Genomic DNA, 17,713 nt, shown 5'->3' with positions numbered 1-17,713 from the left:
AATCTTTGTGCAATAGATGAAAGACCACTGATCACAGATCACTATGACAAATAGAAAGGGAAGCAGTTTGAAATATCATAGGAATTACCAAAAGGTGGCACAAAGGTATGGAGTGGACAAATACTGTTGGAGAAATGCTTGGTGCAGGTTGCCACAAATCTTTAATTTGTGAAAAGCATGATATCTGTGAACTGCAGTAAAACAGTGTGCACTGAAAGTGCCTGTAGTGGCCCCTCAAAGACTGCCACCTCCTAATCCCCAGAACTTGTCAATGTGTCGGGTGATGAGGCAGAGAAGAATGGAGGTTGCCATGGCATTAAGGTTGCTAATCAGCTGACCTTACAATAGGGGCGAGTCTACACCATCCAGGCAAGTCCAGTGTAATCGCAGGGTCCTTACCAGTGGAAGAGGGAGAAATCTGGGGAGTCAGAGGGAGATGCAGTGTGAGAAGAACTTCACCCACCATTGCTGGCGTTGAAGATGGAGGAAGCCAAAGATAAAAACAGCTTCTAGACTCTGGAAAAGGCAAAGAAACAGACTCTCCCCTGGTGTTCCTGGAAAGAAACACAACCCTGCTGACATCTTGGTATTAGCTCAGTACAATCCATGTCAGACTTCTGCCCTCCAGAACTGCAGAATAATCAATTTGTGTTGTTTTAAGCCACTGTCTGTGTAATGTGTTAAAGGAGCAATGGGAAACGAATACACCCTCCTTCCTTTGTCCCCCTACACTCACTCCTGTCCTCACTCACTGTTCAACAGATTGAATGAGCCAGTTCCACTGGTGATACTTGGCATATAGGAAAGAATCCAAAATAAACATGACCCCTCTTCTCAAGAGGGAAGACAGCCACTAGAACAATAATTACATTCTTCCCTTTGGTACTGCTTGAATTTGCTGTTTGATTCTGTGAAGGAACTACCTTTTCAGAAACTTAAAAAAAAATTATTGTCGTTCAGTCACTAAGTTGTGTCCAGCTCTTTGCGGCCCCATGTACTGCAGCACACCAGGCTTCCCTGTCCTTCACTATCTCCCAGAGTTTGTTCAAGCTCGTGTTCATCGAGTTGGTGATGCTATCCAACCATCTCAACCTCTTTTACCCCCTTCTCCTTTTGTCTTCAATCTTTCCCAGCAAATCACTCAAGTAAATGTGTAATTACAAACTGAAAGTGACAAAGAATGAGACATGTTTGAAACTAGGAGAATGTGTAAATCAGAGAGATTCTAACTGGGAGAATGGAAAGAGCTTCTTAGAAGAAGTGCTATTTCAGCAGAGACAATGAAGAAAAGAGGGGAAGAGTTTACAGCATATGCAAAGGCACTGGGGTCAGATAGAATGTGTTTTATTTGAAAAACTGAGACATCAATTTGGCCAGAGTGTGTCTCCCAGCAGAAGCCCTCTGTCTGAGAAGAGCCACTATGGGACATCTAGGACTGTGGTTGCAAACCCAAGGGCCAATCAAAGCCAACCAAGTACTGTTAATGTGTGAGAAGGCCTGGGTGTAAGGCAGTAGGGGATGGTGGGGAGTGTGGTGAACTGGAGAAAATGTCCCATCTGAGAGGTGGGGGCGAGTTGCTATCCCTCTTCTGTCCATTGTTTCCAGAGGAGAACGCAGGTCCAGTGCTGCCAGACACTTCTACATTGCAACAGAAGCTGCAGATTTAGGTTTTTATGTGAAATATTCAATGTTAAATATTTGCATCTAATTTACATGAACATATATACACAGCTGTTAAGCTGCTAGATCACTTCAGTTGTGTCCGACTCTGTGTGACCCCACAGACGGCAGCCCACCAAGCTCCCCTGTCCCTGGGATTCTCCAGGCAAGAACACTGGAGTGGGTTGCCATTTCCTTCTCCAATGCATGAAAGTGAAAAGTGAAAGGGAAGTCGCTCAGTCGTGTCCGACCCTCAGCGACCCTATGGACTGCAGCCTTCCAGGCTCCTCTGTCCATGGGATTTTCCAGGCAAGAGTACTGGAGTGGGGTGTCATATACACAGAGCATCAGCCAAATAAAATCCATTGGTGGGCTGGCTTTGCCAGTGGGGCTACCTGTTTACCACCTCTATCCCAGAACTTTGGGCCTGAAAAGGTTCTTATAGATGACTGAGCCCTCAGTTCCTGCCATACACACACATTGGTCAGTTACAAGAATTGCAAGAAATTTTTATAGAGCATCAAAATCTGGAATGATTCGTATTATTTAATATGAAAGTAGATTCAAGTTGACCTCAGAATGATTCATATTATTTAATATGAAAGTAGATTCAAGTTGACCTCAGTAATAATAGTTATTGTTGTAGTCACCCAGTTATGTCTGACTCCTTGCAACCCTGTGGACTGCAGCACACCAGGCTTCCCTGTCCATCACCAACTCCTGGAGCTTGCTGAAACTCATGTCAGTGTTGCCATCCAACCATCTCATCCTCTGTCGTCCCCTTCTCCTCTTGCCTTCAATCTTTCCCAGCATCAAGGTCTTATCCAGTGAGTTGGCTCTTCCCATCAGGTGGTCAAAGTATTGAATCTTCAACTTCAGCATCAATCCTTCCAATGAATATTCAGGGTTGATTTCTTTTAGGATTGACTGGTTGGATCACCCTGCTGTCCAAGGGACTCTCCAGAGTCTTCTCCAACAGCACAGTTCAAAAGCATCAATTCTTTGGCGCTCAGCCTTCTTTCAGAGAAGGCAATGGCACCCCACTCCAGTACTTTTGCCTGGAAAATCCCATGGACGGAGGAGCCTGGTAGGCTGCAGTCCATGGGGTCACTAGAGTCAGACATGACTGAGCGACTTCACTTTCACTTTTCACTTTCATGCATTGGAGAAGGAAATGGCAACCCACTCCAGTGTTCTTGCCTGGAGAATCCCAGGGACGGGGAAGCCTGGTGGGCTGCCGTCTATGGGGTCGCACAGAGTCAGACACGACTGAAGCGACTTAGCAGCAGCAGCTTTCTTTATGGTCCAACTCTCACTCCCATACATGACTACTGGAAAAACCACAGCTTTGACTAGACCGACGTTTGTTGGCAAAGTGATGTCTCTGCTTTTTAATATGCTGTCTAGGTTTGTCATAGCTTTTCTTCCAAGGAGTAAGCATCTTTTAATTTTATGGCTGCAGTCACCATCCACAGTGATTGTGGAGCCCAAGAAAATAAAGTCTATCACTGTTTACATTTTTCCCCCATCTATTTGCCATGAAGTAATGGAACTGGATACCATGATCTTAGTTTTCTGAATGCTGAGTTTTAAGCCAGCTTTTCTACTCTCCTTTTTCACCTTCCTTAAGAGGGTCTTTAGTTCCTGTTTGCTTTCTGCCACTAGGGTGGTGTCATCTGCATATCTGAAGTTATTGATATTTCTCCTGGCAATCTTGATTTCAGCTTGTGCTTCTTCCAGCCCAGCATTTCTCATGATGTACTCTGCATATTAGTTAAATAAGCAGGGTGACAATATACAGCTTTGACTTACTCTTTTCCCAATTTTGAACCAGTCCATTGTTCCATGTCCGTTTCTAACTGTTGCTTCTTGACCTGCATACAGGTTTCTCAGGAGGCACGTAAGGAGGTCTGATATTCCCATCTCTTTGAGAATTTTCTGCAGTTTGTTGTGATCCGCACAGTCAAAGGTTTTAGCATAGTCAATGAAGCAGAAGTAGATGTTTTTCTGGAATTCCCTTGCTTTTTTATGATCCAGCGGATGTTGGCAATTTGATTTCTGGTTCCTCTGCCTTTTCTAAATCCAGCTTGTACATCTGGAAATTTTTGGTTCACATACCGTTGAAGCCTAGCTTGAAGGATTTTGAGTATTACATTGCTAGCATGTGAAATGAGCGCAATTGTGCGATAGTTTGAGCATTCTTTGGCATTGCCCTTCTTTGGGATTGGAATGAAAACTGACCTTGTCCAGTCCTGTGGCCACTGCTGAGTTTTCCAAATTTCCTGCCATGTTGAGTGCAGTACTTTCACAGCATCATCTCTTAGGATTTGAAATAGCTCAGCTGGAATTTCATCACCTCCACTAGCTTTGTTCACAGTAATGCTTCCTAAAGCCCACTTGACTTCACATTCCAGGATGTCTGGCCCTAGGTGAATGATCACACCATTGTGGTTATCCAAGTCATTAAGAGCTTTTTTTTTTATACAGTTCTTCTGTGTATTCTTGCCACCTCATCTCAATATATTCTGCTTCTGTTAAGTCCATACCATTTCTGTCCTTTATTGTGCCCATATTTGCTTGAAATATTCCCTTGGTCTCTAATTTTTTTTGAAGAGATAGTCTTTCCCATTCTATTGTTTTCCTCTATTTCTTTGCATTGTTCACTTAACAAAGGCTTTCTTATCTCTCCTTGCTGTTCTTTGGAACTCTGCATTCAGTTGTGTATATTTTTCCCTTTGTCTTTCACCTTTCACTTCTCTTACTTTCTCAGTTATTTGTAAGGCCTCTTCAGATAACCATTTTGCCTTCTTGCATTTCTTTTTCTTGGGGATGGCTTTGGTCATCTCCTCCTATACAGTGATATGAACCTCCATCCGTAGTTCTTCAGGCACCCTATCAGATCTAACCCTTGAATCTGTTTGTCACCTCCACTGTATAATCATAAAGTGAAAGTGTTACTTGCTCAGTCGTGTCTGACTCTTTGAAACCCATTGGAACTGTACCCCACCAGGCTCCTCTGTCCATGGGATTTTCCAGGCAAGAACACTACAGCGGGTTGCCATTTCCTTCTCCAGGGGATCTTCTTGACCCATAGATTGAACCTGGGTCTCCCACATTGCAGGTAGATTCTTTACCATCTGAGCCACCAGAGAAGCTGGTATAGTCATAAGGGATTTGATTTAGGTCATACCTGAATGATCTAGTGTTTTTCCACTACTTTCTTCAATTTAAGCCTGAATTTTACAACAAGGAGTTCATGATCTGAGCCACAATCAGCTCCAGGTCTTGTTTTTGCTGACTGTATAGAGCTTCTCCATCTTTGGCTGCAAAGAATGTAACCAATCTAATTTCAGTATTGGTCATTTGGTGATGTCCATGTGTAGAGTCATCTCTTGTGTTATTGGAAGAGGATGTTTGCTATGACTAGTGTTTTCTCTTGGCAAAACCCTGATGGCCTTTGCCTTGCTTCATTTTGTACTCCAAGGCCAAATTTGCCTGTTACTCCAGGTATCCCTTGACTTCCTACTTTTGCATTCCAGTCCCCTGTAATGAAAAGGACATCTTTTTTTTTTTTTTTTTTGGTGTTAGTTCCAGAAAATCTTGTAGGGCTTCATGAAACTGTTCAACTTAAACTTCTTTGGCATTACTGGTTGGGGCATAGACTTGGATCACTGTGATATTGAATGGTTTGCCTTGGAAATGAACCAAGATCATTCATTGTTCTTGATACTGCATCCAAGTACTGAATTTCAGACTCTTTTGTTGACTATGAAGGCTACTCCATTTCTTCTAAGGAATTTTTGCCCATAGTAGTAGATATAATGGTCATCTGAATCAAATTTGTGCATTACCAACTATTTTAGTTCACTGATTCCTAAAATGTCAGTATTCAGTCTTGTCATCTCCTGCCTGACCACATCCAATTTACTGAACCTTCCAGGTTCCTTATGGCATCGGACTTTCACCACCAGGCACATCCACAGCTGAACAGTGTTTCTGCTTTGGCCCAGCCTCTTCATTCTTTCTGGAGCTATTCTCCATTCTTCCTCAGTAACATGTTGGCCACTTACCAACCTGGGGGGCTCATCTTCCAGCGTCATATCTTTTTGCCTTTTCATACTGTCCATGGGAGTAGTTAAATGACTTGCCCATAATCACATAGGGCAGAGCAGGGATTTGAACTCAGGAAGTCTGGCCCTGGAGCCCCTTGTGTTGCTCTGCTGACTGATGCTGCAGGGGAAAGAGGCACTGCTTTTGCCTGGGGAGCTTGAGGCAGTACTCAAAATAAAGGCAGTGACTAACTGAGCTTTGCAGGATGTGTAGGAGCTGGACAGCACAAACACCAGAGGACTTGGCTGGTTACAGAGGTGGGAGTCACATGAGGACTAGGGACTGACAGATTCAGAGACAATTTAGCTTTGCTACCAAGGGCAGACCACAGCTGCAATGACTCAGAAATGGTGTTTCACCGTGGGAGCTAGGACCAGCTACCTGATTTGTTAAATTATGCAAAATGAGAAAGCTAAGGCCCTTGTTCAAAAATTATTAAGCAATTCAAGATCACAACATCAGAGCATTAGATCAAGCACAGGACCCCCTTTAGGGTAGTCCCCATGGAACTGGACAGGTCACACACCCATAAATCCAGCCCAGCTGGGGGCTGAGGGATTAAGCAGCCATTGGGTAGCCTCCTTCCAACTGCTGAGCCTGGACTGATTAAAAGGACTTGGCAGTAAGGTAATTACAAGGCCAGGAGGCCGTATGTGGTCATGAGGCCGAGTCTTCCTCAAGGATGAGGGAGCTGGACACACAGTCCCCTAAGAAACAGGACTGAGAGACTTCCCTAGTGGCCCAGTGGTTGAGAATCTGCCTGCCGAAGCAGGGAACACGGGTTCAATCCCTGGTCCGGGAAGATCCCACATGCCTCAGGGCAATTAAGCCCGTGCACCACAGCAACTGAAGCTTGCCTGCAGCAATGAAGACCCAGTGCAGCCTAAAATTTAAAAAAAAAAAAAAAGTAGGACTGACGTTTAGGGTGCACTGACCCAGAAGGCATCTTTATTCTTAGAGTCTGGGGTCAGAAAAGCAAAGATATTGATGTTTCTGAAGCAGCCCTGAGCACATCAATCTTCAGACGCCCATGAGCCTGGAGCTTGGGATGTTTACTTTGGCAGAACCTCCCAGGACAATTTATTTTTATCAATAAAACTTGGAGACTGTTGAGCCAAGCAGCCACGTGGGGAGAAGCAGGTTCCCAGAGTCTGTATGTCACTTCCTCGCCCTTGCGAGGTTAAAGACCAGGAAATCATGGCGGGAAAAGGAGGGGCTGTAGTGATCCAGGGTCAATGTGTGCACAGCTGTCCTGACTCTTGTCTTGGATATGAATGGACTCAGGACCAGCTACATAGGCGGTTTCCCACACTGAGATTTTCTTTCCTTCTTCTTGCTCTGATCAGAACCTAGCCCCCTCAGTTTGGGGTGATGTCTATCAGAGGTTCTGACATTATCCTAATAGAAGTAATTCATACTAAGGTGTAAATGACTGAGTGGCTTGGTTCATTGGTACCTGCTCAGATTTTCAAAAATAGCCTAGTAAGGCAATTGAAGTCTCCCAGAATATATGGAATAACTCCTTGATGGCTCAGGGCTTCACTCAGTATTCCTGCATTCCATCCCCTTTTCTCACTTTAAAAATGAAAGGGTAGGGGGCAGAACATGGGTTCTGGCATCAGCTTGGCCCATGTACAAATCTTACCCCTCTATTCCTGATCTGTGTGTTAATAGAAATTGTGACCTAGAACGCTTCAACTTCTCTGAGCCTCATTTTCCCCAGGTGGGCGACAGAAATAATCAAGGACTCCTTCATTAGGTTGTTGGATTAAATAAAAAGATTTCTGAGCCCAGTAGCCTGGAGTAGGTCTTCAACAAATATCAATTCCTATTCCCTATTGCTTTCCTCTGACCTTAGAAAGCATGTTCTTAGAGGGTTGGGTCTGTGTCGTGGACAGACTTGGCAAAATGTCATAGAAAGAATCCTGATTACATTGGAATCAGAGACCTGATTTCAATGCTGAATGTGCTCTTCCCTTGCTGTGTGACCTTGGGCAAGTTGCTTACTCACCCTGGTCCCAAGTTCCTGTCCTCTACTAACATGAAAGTGATATGTCCTCCCTTCAGGATTGGGGGAGCGGAGGTAAAGGAGATAATGCCCATGAAACAATTAACACAGGGCCTCCACTCCCCCAAAAAAATCAGTTCTCTCCTTAAAAAAAAAAAAATATGGACTCAGTTTTCCTCCTCAAGAAAATGAGGATAATGCCTCCGTAGCTCCCATCTCAAAAAGTGCCTCTGACGCCACGTGAAATAATGTGACCATCGGGAATAAAGACCATTAGGAATGGGGGAGAAGACAGTGTTAATACTGTCATGAGACGTGGTGCGATGTTTTAACCTTCCTGGAGACCTGACTCTTGATTCCTGGATGGTGGCCCATGGGGTTGGGTCTGACAGTTCGGGGCATATGTATCTTTTCCTCCCTCCCTCCCTGCCTCCCCCCCTTCTCTCTATCCCTTCCCTTCCCCCACCTTCTTACTTCTCTCCCTTTGTCCCTCCCTTTCTCTTTCTCTTTGCTTCTTTTTTCCTTCCTTTCTCCTTCCCTCCCACCCTCCCCTCTTTCCTTCCTTCCTTCCTTCCTTCTGTTTTGCCGTGAACAGAGTTATTAATGGGCCCTTGGCAGAACAAGTTAATTTCTTTTATTTCCTAATTAGGTAAAAAGGACAAGCACCACATTGGCACTGGTGGCACTGGTTCAGCATGGAGAACACTGACCCGACCTCAGGGTAGATGAATTCAGACTTTAAAAAAATTAGTGTGTTTCAGAGTATTCAGTGAGCTCAGCAAATGTGAGTCTAGGCAAAGGAAGGAAAAAAAAAAAAAAGAAAATCAGAGGAGAGGACAAGAAAGGAGGAAAGATTTAGTTGAGGTCATCTTTCCCTTTTACTAAGAAGAGTGGGAGACAGAGGCAGTCTAGAATCCTCTGATAAAACAATTCCATCACCGTGACCTCAGGTGGCCAGGAGAGGTGTAGCTGGTTCAAGAAGCCATTTTCATTAAAAAAAATAAAAATAAAAAACCACTGTTCGTATTCTAGGAGTGTTCTTTTGATAAGACAAGCAATGCCCCACTGATCTAAACTTATCAGCCATTTACACTTTGGCATGACTTACTCCAATTAGGTTTATCCTTTGATATTTAACTGAAATCATTAGCTAAGCACCTGACCCTTTGAGTGAGTTCTCTAGAGGATGAAGGGGCTTATGTGAGTCCAGTAGCTGATGGAATAACCACTTTTCTTTCCCTCTTTGTCCTCTTTCTCCTTCCCCTCCTGCTCCTTCTTTTTCTCCTTGTGCTTTTCCTCTTCCTTCTTCTTTGTAAGGGACATTTCTGAAACTTCTACCTTATATCTTGGTACTCTGAGAGGTACTTACATCCATCCTGGAAGGCAGTCTCTTACCCGATCTTCTCGTCTCTAACAAGGGTAATGATGTCTTTAAAGCAGATAGTTTTTAATAAAGCTATTCTGTAGATACTATAATAATGGATACATATCATTATACAGCTGTCAAAACCCGTAGAATGTGCAACGGCAACAGTGAACCCTGATGTAAACTTTGGGCTTGGGTGATGATGCGCCAATATGGGTCCATCGATTATAACAAGTGTACTACTCTGGTGGGGGATGTTGATGGTGGGGGAGGTTGTCGAGGGGCAGGGAGATCTAAGAACTCTGTGTACCTCTTGCTCAATTTTGCTGTGAACCTAAAACTTCTCTAAAAAACAAAGTGTTGTGTTTTTTTGTTTTTTTTTTTAAGTAGACAGTTCCAAATAAACCTGTTTAGACCTTGGTAGGGAAACTCAGGTTTTCTTTTACTCTTTTCATCTACATCCTTTCCTGCCTCCCCTCAGGAGGAGTAGATTGAGATAAGGAGCAGGGTTTGAAGCCCAGCTCCCTGCCAGTGGCGGACAAGTCTCCTCCCCTCTGGGAGCCTCAGTTTCCCCATCTGGCAAATGACACGGAGCTGCGGAAAGATGCCTACAGAACACCTGATAAGATAAACAACACCCAGCTGGTTATTCCGTCAGCCGCTCGTGTGTTACTGTTCCGGTGGGTCACTGCTCTTGTGTCTTTCAGAGGCGAATCTGGAGCCGGGAAAACAGAAAACACAAAGAAAGTCATCCAGTACCTGGCCATGGTGGCCTCCTCCCACAAAGGCAAGAAGGATACAAGCATCACGGTGAGTGGCAGCTCCTGTCCTCTGGCCGCAACTTGGCAGATGGGCCTTGGGCTCGAGGGCTGACCAGGTAGAGAGAGCACCATTGGGAAGGCCAGGACCCCGCGTTATAAGGACTCAGGACTGTTTTCCCTGTCCTTCCCCGGACAGCTCACTGGAGGGATTTTTCTTCATCCTGGGTGGTCCTGTTGGATCTAGGCGATTCCTCACTTTGGCCAGGATCGTCTCCTGTTCCGTGAACTGGGAGGAGGAGTTTTGATTGACATCAGAGCTTCTCGCTTGCGGCATCACTGTCATTTTGGACTGGATAATTCTCTGCGGTGGGGCTGTCTTATGCCCTGGAGGATTTTTAGCAGCACCCCTGGGCACTCCCCACTGGAGGCTGGTGGCAGCCCCTCCCCTCGGTTATGACCACCAAGAATGTCAGGTGCCCCCTGGGGGGTGCGGTCACCCTGATTGAGAGCCACTGCCTGAACTGAATCGCTGTAAATTCCCTAGTGTTGAGGCATACCTGTCATTCCTCTACGTGTGCCTCCAATGGGAACCCCAGGGGATGGGAATATGGGTGTCACTCAGTGTATGAGCTTTGGTCCAGTGCCCTTGACTGAGCATCTGCTGTGTGCTAGGCACTGCTAGTATGGGGCCCATCGATGAGTCTGAGTTATTCTCAACACTGAGCTTCTGGACTCATCAGAAAGAGAGAGCGTAAACCATCAAATAAGGACAGTCGATTAAGGAAAAGAAGAGCAGGTTTCTAGAATCATCCCTTCCTGGGGCCATCCCTCTTTTCCTTCTCGGCCTTAGCCTGGCCTCATCTATCCCAGTGGAGGCAACAAGCAATGGGGCTGCTGGAAGGACCTGCCAGCGCCTCCCTCCGAAGGTTTGGGGCTGGGGCGGTGGATGGCAAAGGAGGCCTGAAGCAGGCTTGGGGTGTCACTGGTTCCTGCCACTCTGGATCTAGCTTCTGGGGCTCAGAGGTGACGCTGGAGAAGCCACAGAGACCAGCCTGTCTGGAGGCCCTTGGGGATCTGGGGCAAGCCCCGGTTGTAGCTTGGGGAACTTTCCTCCCTCCAACAGGTGCAGGAAGCCCGAGATGCAGCATCCACACTGCCTCTGGCGTGGTGTACGGAACAAAGAGCCCCAGAGTTTATGCAGCAGCCGAACACTGCCTCCCACTGCCTTTCCTTTCCCTAGAATAGTAAAAGGAAGAAATAATTCTAATGACAGATCTTTGTCAAGCGCCTACTATGTGCCAAACACTTTTTTTCCTCTGCGTGTGAGAAGGTATCTCAGACAGCATCTCGTCGGATACAGTTTTAAAGAGCGCGCTTTGGTCCCAGCAATTTTAAAAAACCTTTGAAAATGTCTGACTCTTTTAAGAAATTAGAAAAGAAAGCAAGTAAAGCAGAAAGGAAATTGAATCCAAGAAAAGCTGCTGCTTTTCTCAGTTGGAGGATCTTGGAAAATCCGGGCTGTCTTGGGCGGGGTGGGGATTGAAATCGTATATTCTCCAGACCCTGATGGAAATAACACTGACGTTTGTTTTATACTGTATTGTCCAACCACAGCAAGGCCCATCTTTTGCCTACGTGAGTAACTGAGAGTGTTTTCCTGGTGTGGACGGGAGGCACGGAGTGTATTTAGATGTGCATGCCCCTGTTGCACCCACTGAGCCCGGTAGCCAATGGAAGACTGGGCTAGATCCCTGAACCTACAAACTCACTGAAATACCGTCCTGCGGGTGTCCGATGCCACCCGGCGGGGTGGGGCGTGTGGGCGCATCGCCACCCGCAGGACTCCCACCGGAATCCCCAGGGTTGTCCTCTAGCCTGGAATGGATTTTCCCCAGTTCAGAATGAACGTCACATTACCCTTCTCACCAAGGTGTCCACCACCGGGGTATCCCTGATTGGAAGGCCTTGGAGATGTCTGTCCCGTCTGGTTGAGCTTTTGAGGACCTTGTGGCCCTAAAGCTTTCCTGGCTTGACTGACAGTCAGTTAATGGCACTGCTGTGGCATGCCTTTGTCTCCCCTCCCTGCCATCATCCCTACATTCCTCCCCTGAGGCCTGTTCCCTGTGCACTGGTGTGTCTTCCTCTGCATGTGTGTGCAGTGCGTGTCTGTCTTTGCATGCTGGTTGCTTGACCCAAGGCTCCAGAAACGGAAGTCCTGGGGTTCACGATGCACTAGCTTCGGTGGCATGGTAAGGCCCCAGCTATGCGACACCCAACCAGGCCCTGCTCAAACCTCTGCATATACAAACTCATCTCTTAACGCAGAGCTTGGGGGCTGGTGTACGGGCCCCAGTCTGGAAGAGACCCTGAGATCAAGAGGTCCTAACGTGTTCTAGGGTCACACAGTCCATCTTAGTTAGATGGGGGCGGCAGCATCATGAGTGCATCAGGAGAATCAGGCTTCTTCTTTGGGATTTGCTCCTGTGTGACTTTGGCCAAGTCACTTAACTTCTCTGGGTCATTGTCTCATCATCCATAAAATGAGTGATTTGGACCAGATCGCCTGAGAAGGATCTTTTGGCCCCACCAGCTGGAACTCCCATTCTAGAAAGGGGACTTTCTTGGGGGATACTGAGACCCCAAGTTTGTGTTGACAAAAGTGACCCCTTTAGTCTTCTCCCCACTAGTCAAGCAAAGCCCTCCTTGTAAATTTCCACCATTCCCAATCATGGAGATTCCATTGTGGCTGCGATTTTCACAGAGATGACACTTCCTGTCCATCTTCTTTGGGATCTGCAAAGGAGGGCTTGTGTGACTAATAAACACAGAAATAAACAGTAGCTTCTTGTTCTGTTCCTTTAGGGACAGTCACCCACGGTGCCCCCCTGATGCACAGCAGAGGGGAGAAAGCCATGCACTCACCTTCTCTTTCTAGAATGTTTCCCAGGTTCTTTTTAGCCTAGTCCAGCTGCCCTGAAAAAAAAAAAGAAAAAAAAGACAGGGGAACCAGCAGAGAAAACAGGAGAAAACCCCTAGGACCCACACTTCCCAGCCTGGCCTGAAGGAGGAGCTGCCGGGAGAGCCGCTGGGCCAGTCTGCAGCTGCCGTGTTGCGGGGCTAGGCAAAGAGCAGCTCGTTGCTTCCTGGCATGATTTACCTCGTTGGCCCTTTCCTGCCGCAATTAATCACGTGACCGCATTTGTGCACAGGAGCCCCCTCAGAGGGGGCCAGTGGGCTGTGTACAGTCTCAGCTGCATTTAACCCGATGAATGGAGCTCAGGCAACCCGCTTTGAGGCTTTGTTCTGCAGTTGGTTCAGAGTATTCCTGGTGGGTTTTGTGCATTCCTTATTTGTCTTCCCTAGGAGACTTCAGAAAACTGGTCCTGAGACAGGAAAAGTTGCAACTTTAAAAAATGCACTAAAGCCTTCATAAGTGTTGTAGCGGTCTAGCTTGAAGAGGCTGCTTGTCAAACATTAGCAGCAGCAGGACTGCCATGTGCAGCGGGGCAGGTTGTGCCCTGCACAATTCCATGGATTCACTATGATGTCAAGGACATCCCAGGGTTGTCAGTGCCAGAGTTCAGCGTGTGCCGTAGATGAGCAGGCCCTATCTTCTAGGGGACAGGTGTCGCGGCTGTAACAGAGCTCATCCATTTGTTTCTCTTCTGAAATCCTCGAGTAAATTTGGATGTTAGCACTGGGGTCTCAGAATGGATAGGTAATAGGACAGGAGAGAACCCCTGGGTCAAGGGCAGAGTTTTTTGACAACCTCTGTCCAGGGCAGAACTGTTACTGCCTGCATCACTTTCTCTAATAACTGCGTGTGAATGAATTTTAGGGTGAGCTGGAGAAGCAGCTTCTACAAGCAAACCCCATCCTGGAGGCCTTTGGCAACGCCAAAACGGTCAAGAACGACAACTCCTCCCGATTCGTAAGTGGTCAAGCTACATGAGTTTTCTGGAGAAGGCTTGGGTCCCCCGGTGTCCCCTCCTGCCTGAGAATGCAGAGTGCGTGTGTGTGCATGGGGCATCTGAGGCTTAAGGGATGGAGGTGTGTGTTACATTTCGCTCTGTGACTCCAGTCCTGTCTTAAACTTACCACCCTGTGGGTGTTCCAGCCACTCACTCCCTCATTCATTCATTCACTATTCATGCAACAAATATTCATTGAGCGCCTGCTGTATACTCAGCTCCCTGTTAGAATTTGACATTCATAATTCATTCAGTAAACATTTACTGAGCATTGAGCACCTAATATACAACTGCTAGACACTTGTATACAATACTCATTCATTTATTCAGCAAAACATGCATTGAGCACCTACTGTATACCAAGAACATGCAAGTTTCAACACATTTATTAAGCACTCGCTGTATACATCCATACAGGCATTTTTATATACATCATTCTCTCTCTTCATTTATTTGGATCATTTTTATTAAGTACCTACTGTATACCAGACCTTGAACTGGACTCAGAATCACAGCAAACAATTCAGATGTGGTTCCAGCCTTCACAAAGGCAAATAGTCAGTGAGGCAGAACTTCCCACACCGGCTTTCCCAGGCTTCATGGGCCCCTCTCCTTTCTCACTTGAGCCTAATGGGGTCAGGGGAACCCTGAACTTGGGTGGTTGATGATACTTAGACAATAATCATTTTGTTGTACAGAAGAAGTGGGACCTCCATAGGAGACTCAGAAAGATAATTTCATGAAGAAATTTATTGGAAAGATTGTATCTGAATTCCATTAATAAGGGGGACCATACTGATTTGTGGGTGCCCCTCTGAATGCTCCCTGATTTCTCTTCCCCTACTTTACTGCAGCATGGGGTTGAGGGACAAGGCTGGGGACCCCACTGTGAACTGTGTTTTCCTGTTGGCAGGGCAAATTCATCCGCATCAACTTCGATGTCACGGGTTACATCGTGGGAGCTAACATTGAGACATGTATCCTTTGCTAAGCCTGGGCCACCTGGGATCCCCCTCCCTGGTACCACCCACCTCCTGCCCAGAGCCCCAAGGGACCTGAAAGGCACAAGAGCCATCTCTGTCTCCAGCACTTGGGTGCCATCCAGAACAACTCTTCCCTGGTTGTTTTCGCTTAAGAACAAGCCTTGTAGTGTGGTGGTCCCTTGGTTTGGAGACCTCAAGCAGCCTGTATTTGATTCTGGGTGGACCTCTCCCTAGCTGAGTGATCTTGGGCTAGTTACTCAACCTCTCTGTGCCTCATCAGTGAAACGGGGATGCTAATAATACCTGCCTCAAGTGAACTGATTCATATAATGCTTTTAGAGGACTTCCCTGGTGGCTCAATGGTAAAGAATCCACCTGCAAGGCAGGAGACATAGGTTTGATCCCTGGGTCGGGAAGATCCCTTGGAGAAGGGAATGGCAGTGCACTCCAGTCTTCTCGCCTGGAGAATCCCATACACAGAGGAACCTAGCTGGCTACAGTCCATGGGGTTGCAAAAGAGTTGGACAAGACTGAGCAGCTAACACACTAAAGCTTTTAGAATCATGACAGAATAAGGGCTAGTTAAGTATTGGCTAGAGCTTCCTTGGTGGCTCAGATGGCCAAGAATTTTGCCTGCAGTGCAAGAGACCTGGGTTCGATTTCTGGGTCGGAAAGATCCCCTGGAGAAGGAAATGACAACCCACTCATCCACAAGTACTTCACTTCATCCTTAACGAGCCAGGGTTCAAGGCCAAGCCCAGACCCCTTGTCCTTCTTAGGAACAGAGCGGCTCCAGCCCACAAATAGGATGTCAGTGGAAATAGAACTTTCCCAGAGCAACAGTCTGCTTCTGGCAAAGCAAACCGAAAGCTATTTCTGTAAATCTAAGGAATCAGAATTCCACCAGCCCACCAGTGCCCACTCATGCATCCCAGTGGGGGCTCAGGGTATGGCTGGGGTCACCTGACCATGCGCCATCCCCACCTCCCCAGAGTTGGGCCAGGACTAAATGAGATACAGCAGAACACATACTAGTCTCCAGTGGGGGATAAAGAGACCATGAAGAGCCTTATGTAGGCTCAGAACAGGTATGGCCACCAGCTGAGTTAAGTTTTCTGAAGTTTCTGGATTTGGGAATTACAGATGAGTTTGTGGCCCTAGCCACTCCCTTCTTCCGGGATCTTCCCAACCCAGGGATTGAACCCTGGTCCTCCTGCATTGCACGCAGATTCTTAACCATCTGAGCCACCAAGAAAGCCCACAATTATGAAGCCTTGAGAGGAGAAATTGCCTGGAAAATCCCATGGGCAGAGGAGCCTAGTGGGCTGCAGTCCATGGGGTCGCTAGAGTCGGACACGACTGAGCGACTTCACTTTCACTTTCACTTTTCACTTTCCTGCACTGGAGAAGGAAATGGCAACCCACTCCAGTGTTCTTGCCTGGCGAATCCCAGGGATGGGGGAGCCTGGTGGGCTGCTGTCTATGGGGTCACACAGAGTCGGACATGACTGAAGTGACTTAGCAGCAGCAGCAGAGAGGAGAAATTAGTGCCCATGACCTGACATAACAGAGCAGGGAGGACACAGTCTAAACCAGTGGATTTGGGGACACAGAGAAGAAATGATTATTCATTCTTCGGTGGTTAGCATCTTGGCAGATTTTGTCAAATAGAATGGTTCTTATATGCGGGAAATCCACCTGGTATGACAGCCTAGCCTCCTGTGTGGCTCCCACCATCCCCACGTCCCCATGGTCTCCATCCCTCCCCCAACAGCAGAACGGCTCTCCTTAGATTAATCAGTGGGCGTGTTTACAACATCCTGAGGCTCAGTTGCTAGTGAGCTGAGTCAAGGTCACTCAGCCAGCCAGAGCTGGCACCCAGCTCTCTGAAGCCCAGACCCTCGGCTGAGGTAGTTTCGGCCACTGCAAACACTTGGCTTCGCTGCTTCCTAACTGTGTCCTCCTGGGAAATGAAATGAGCCTTCCCCGAGCTTCCCTGGGCCTCGGTTTCCCCTAGATTGAAAATGCCAGCAATATTCACTCTTAGTTCCTAGGATAGTTTGTGAGGTTTAAATGAGACAATGGAAAAATGGTACAGATGAACCAGGGCAGGAATAGAGATGCAGACATAAAGAATGGACATGTGGACACAGTCGGGGAGAGAGAGGGTGGGACGAAGTGGGAGACTGGGATTGATGTATACACACACACACCACGTGTGAAATAGGTAGCTAATGGGAACCTGCTGTAAAGCACAGGGAGCTCAGCTCCATGCCCTGTGAAGAACCAAGGTGGGTGGGAGGTAGATCCAAGAGAGAAGGGATGTATGTATACTTATCGCTGATTCATGGGGTTGCAAAGAATCGGACACGACTGAGCAACTGAACTGAACTGAACTGAACTGATAGCTGATTCACTTCGTTGTATAGCAGAAACTAACTCCATATTGTAAAGCAATTGTATTCCAAGAAAGAAAAGCAAACGAGAAAATGCATGTCAACATTTAGCACAGGGATTAACAGACCATAGAGGGTGTAATTATTTTTACTCTGTAATATCTAAAGACAGTTCGCTCTACAGAAGAGAAGTTGGTGATGGTTGTTGGGGAAACGTCTCATTTCATACCCCTCCCAGAAGTCTTTCATCCTGGAGTCTCTTGACTCCTGTCTTTTTATACTTTTTTAACCCGCTTTGTTCCCCTCACTTCTCTCTGGCACTGGGGCCAGCCAGCAGCACCTAGCAGTCTCATTTTGAATTATGAGCCAGAACTGGAAGGTCAGCTCATGTGGACCGATGGCTTGATCTGCTTCAGCAATCAGAATTCTCAAAACTCTCCAGGGAGCTTCTCCAGGATT

At 46.8% G+C, this 17,713-nt stretch overlaps 1 protein-coding gene across 3 annotated transcripts in view; it reads left to right on the top strand.

The window, feature by feature from the left end:
• The window catches only part of MYH11 (myosin heavy chain 11), a 127,914-nt gene that overhangs the window by 50,031 nt on the left and 60,170 nt on the right, over window positions 1–17,713 (top strand). For 2 of the 3 annotated variants that reach the window (XM_061401200.1, XM_061401203.1), the window contains exons 5-8: window positions 9,851–9,953; window positions 11,519–11,539; window positions 13,743–13,835; window positions 14,789–14,852. In XM_061401200.1, the coding sequence (XP_061257184.1) occupies window positions 9,851–9,953; window positions 11,519–11,539; window positions 13,743–13,835; window positions 14,789–14,852 (281 nt within the window). The remainder of the gene's footprint in view (window positions 1–9,850; window positions 9,954–11,518; window positions 11,540–13,742; window positions 13,836–14,788; window positions 14,853–17,713) is intronic. The other variant, XM_061401201.1, reaches the window with a different exon arrangement.

Source organism: Bos javanicus, chromosome 25, assembly GCF_032452875.1.
Source record: "Bos javanicus breed banteng chromosome 25, ARS-OSU_banteng_1.0, whole genome shotgun sequence".
Taxonomy (NCBI): domain Eukaryota; kingdom Metazoa; phylum Chordata; class Mammalia; order Artiodactyla; family Bovidae; genus Bos; species Bos javanicus.
Note: the sequence above shows the minus strand (reverse complement) of the source record. Positions and strands in the feature narration are given on the sequence as shown.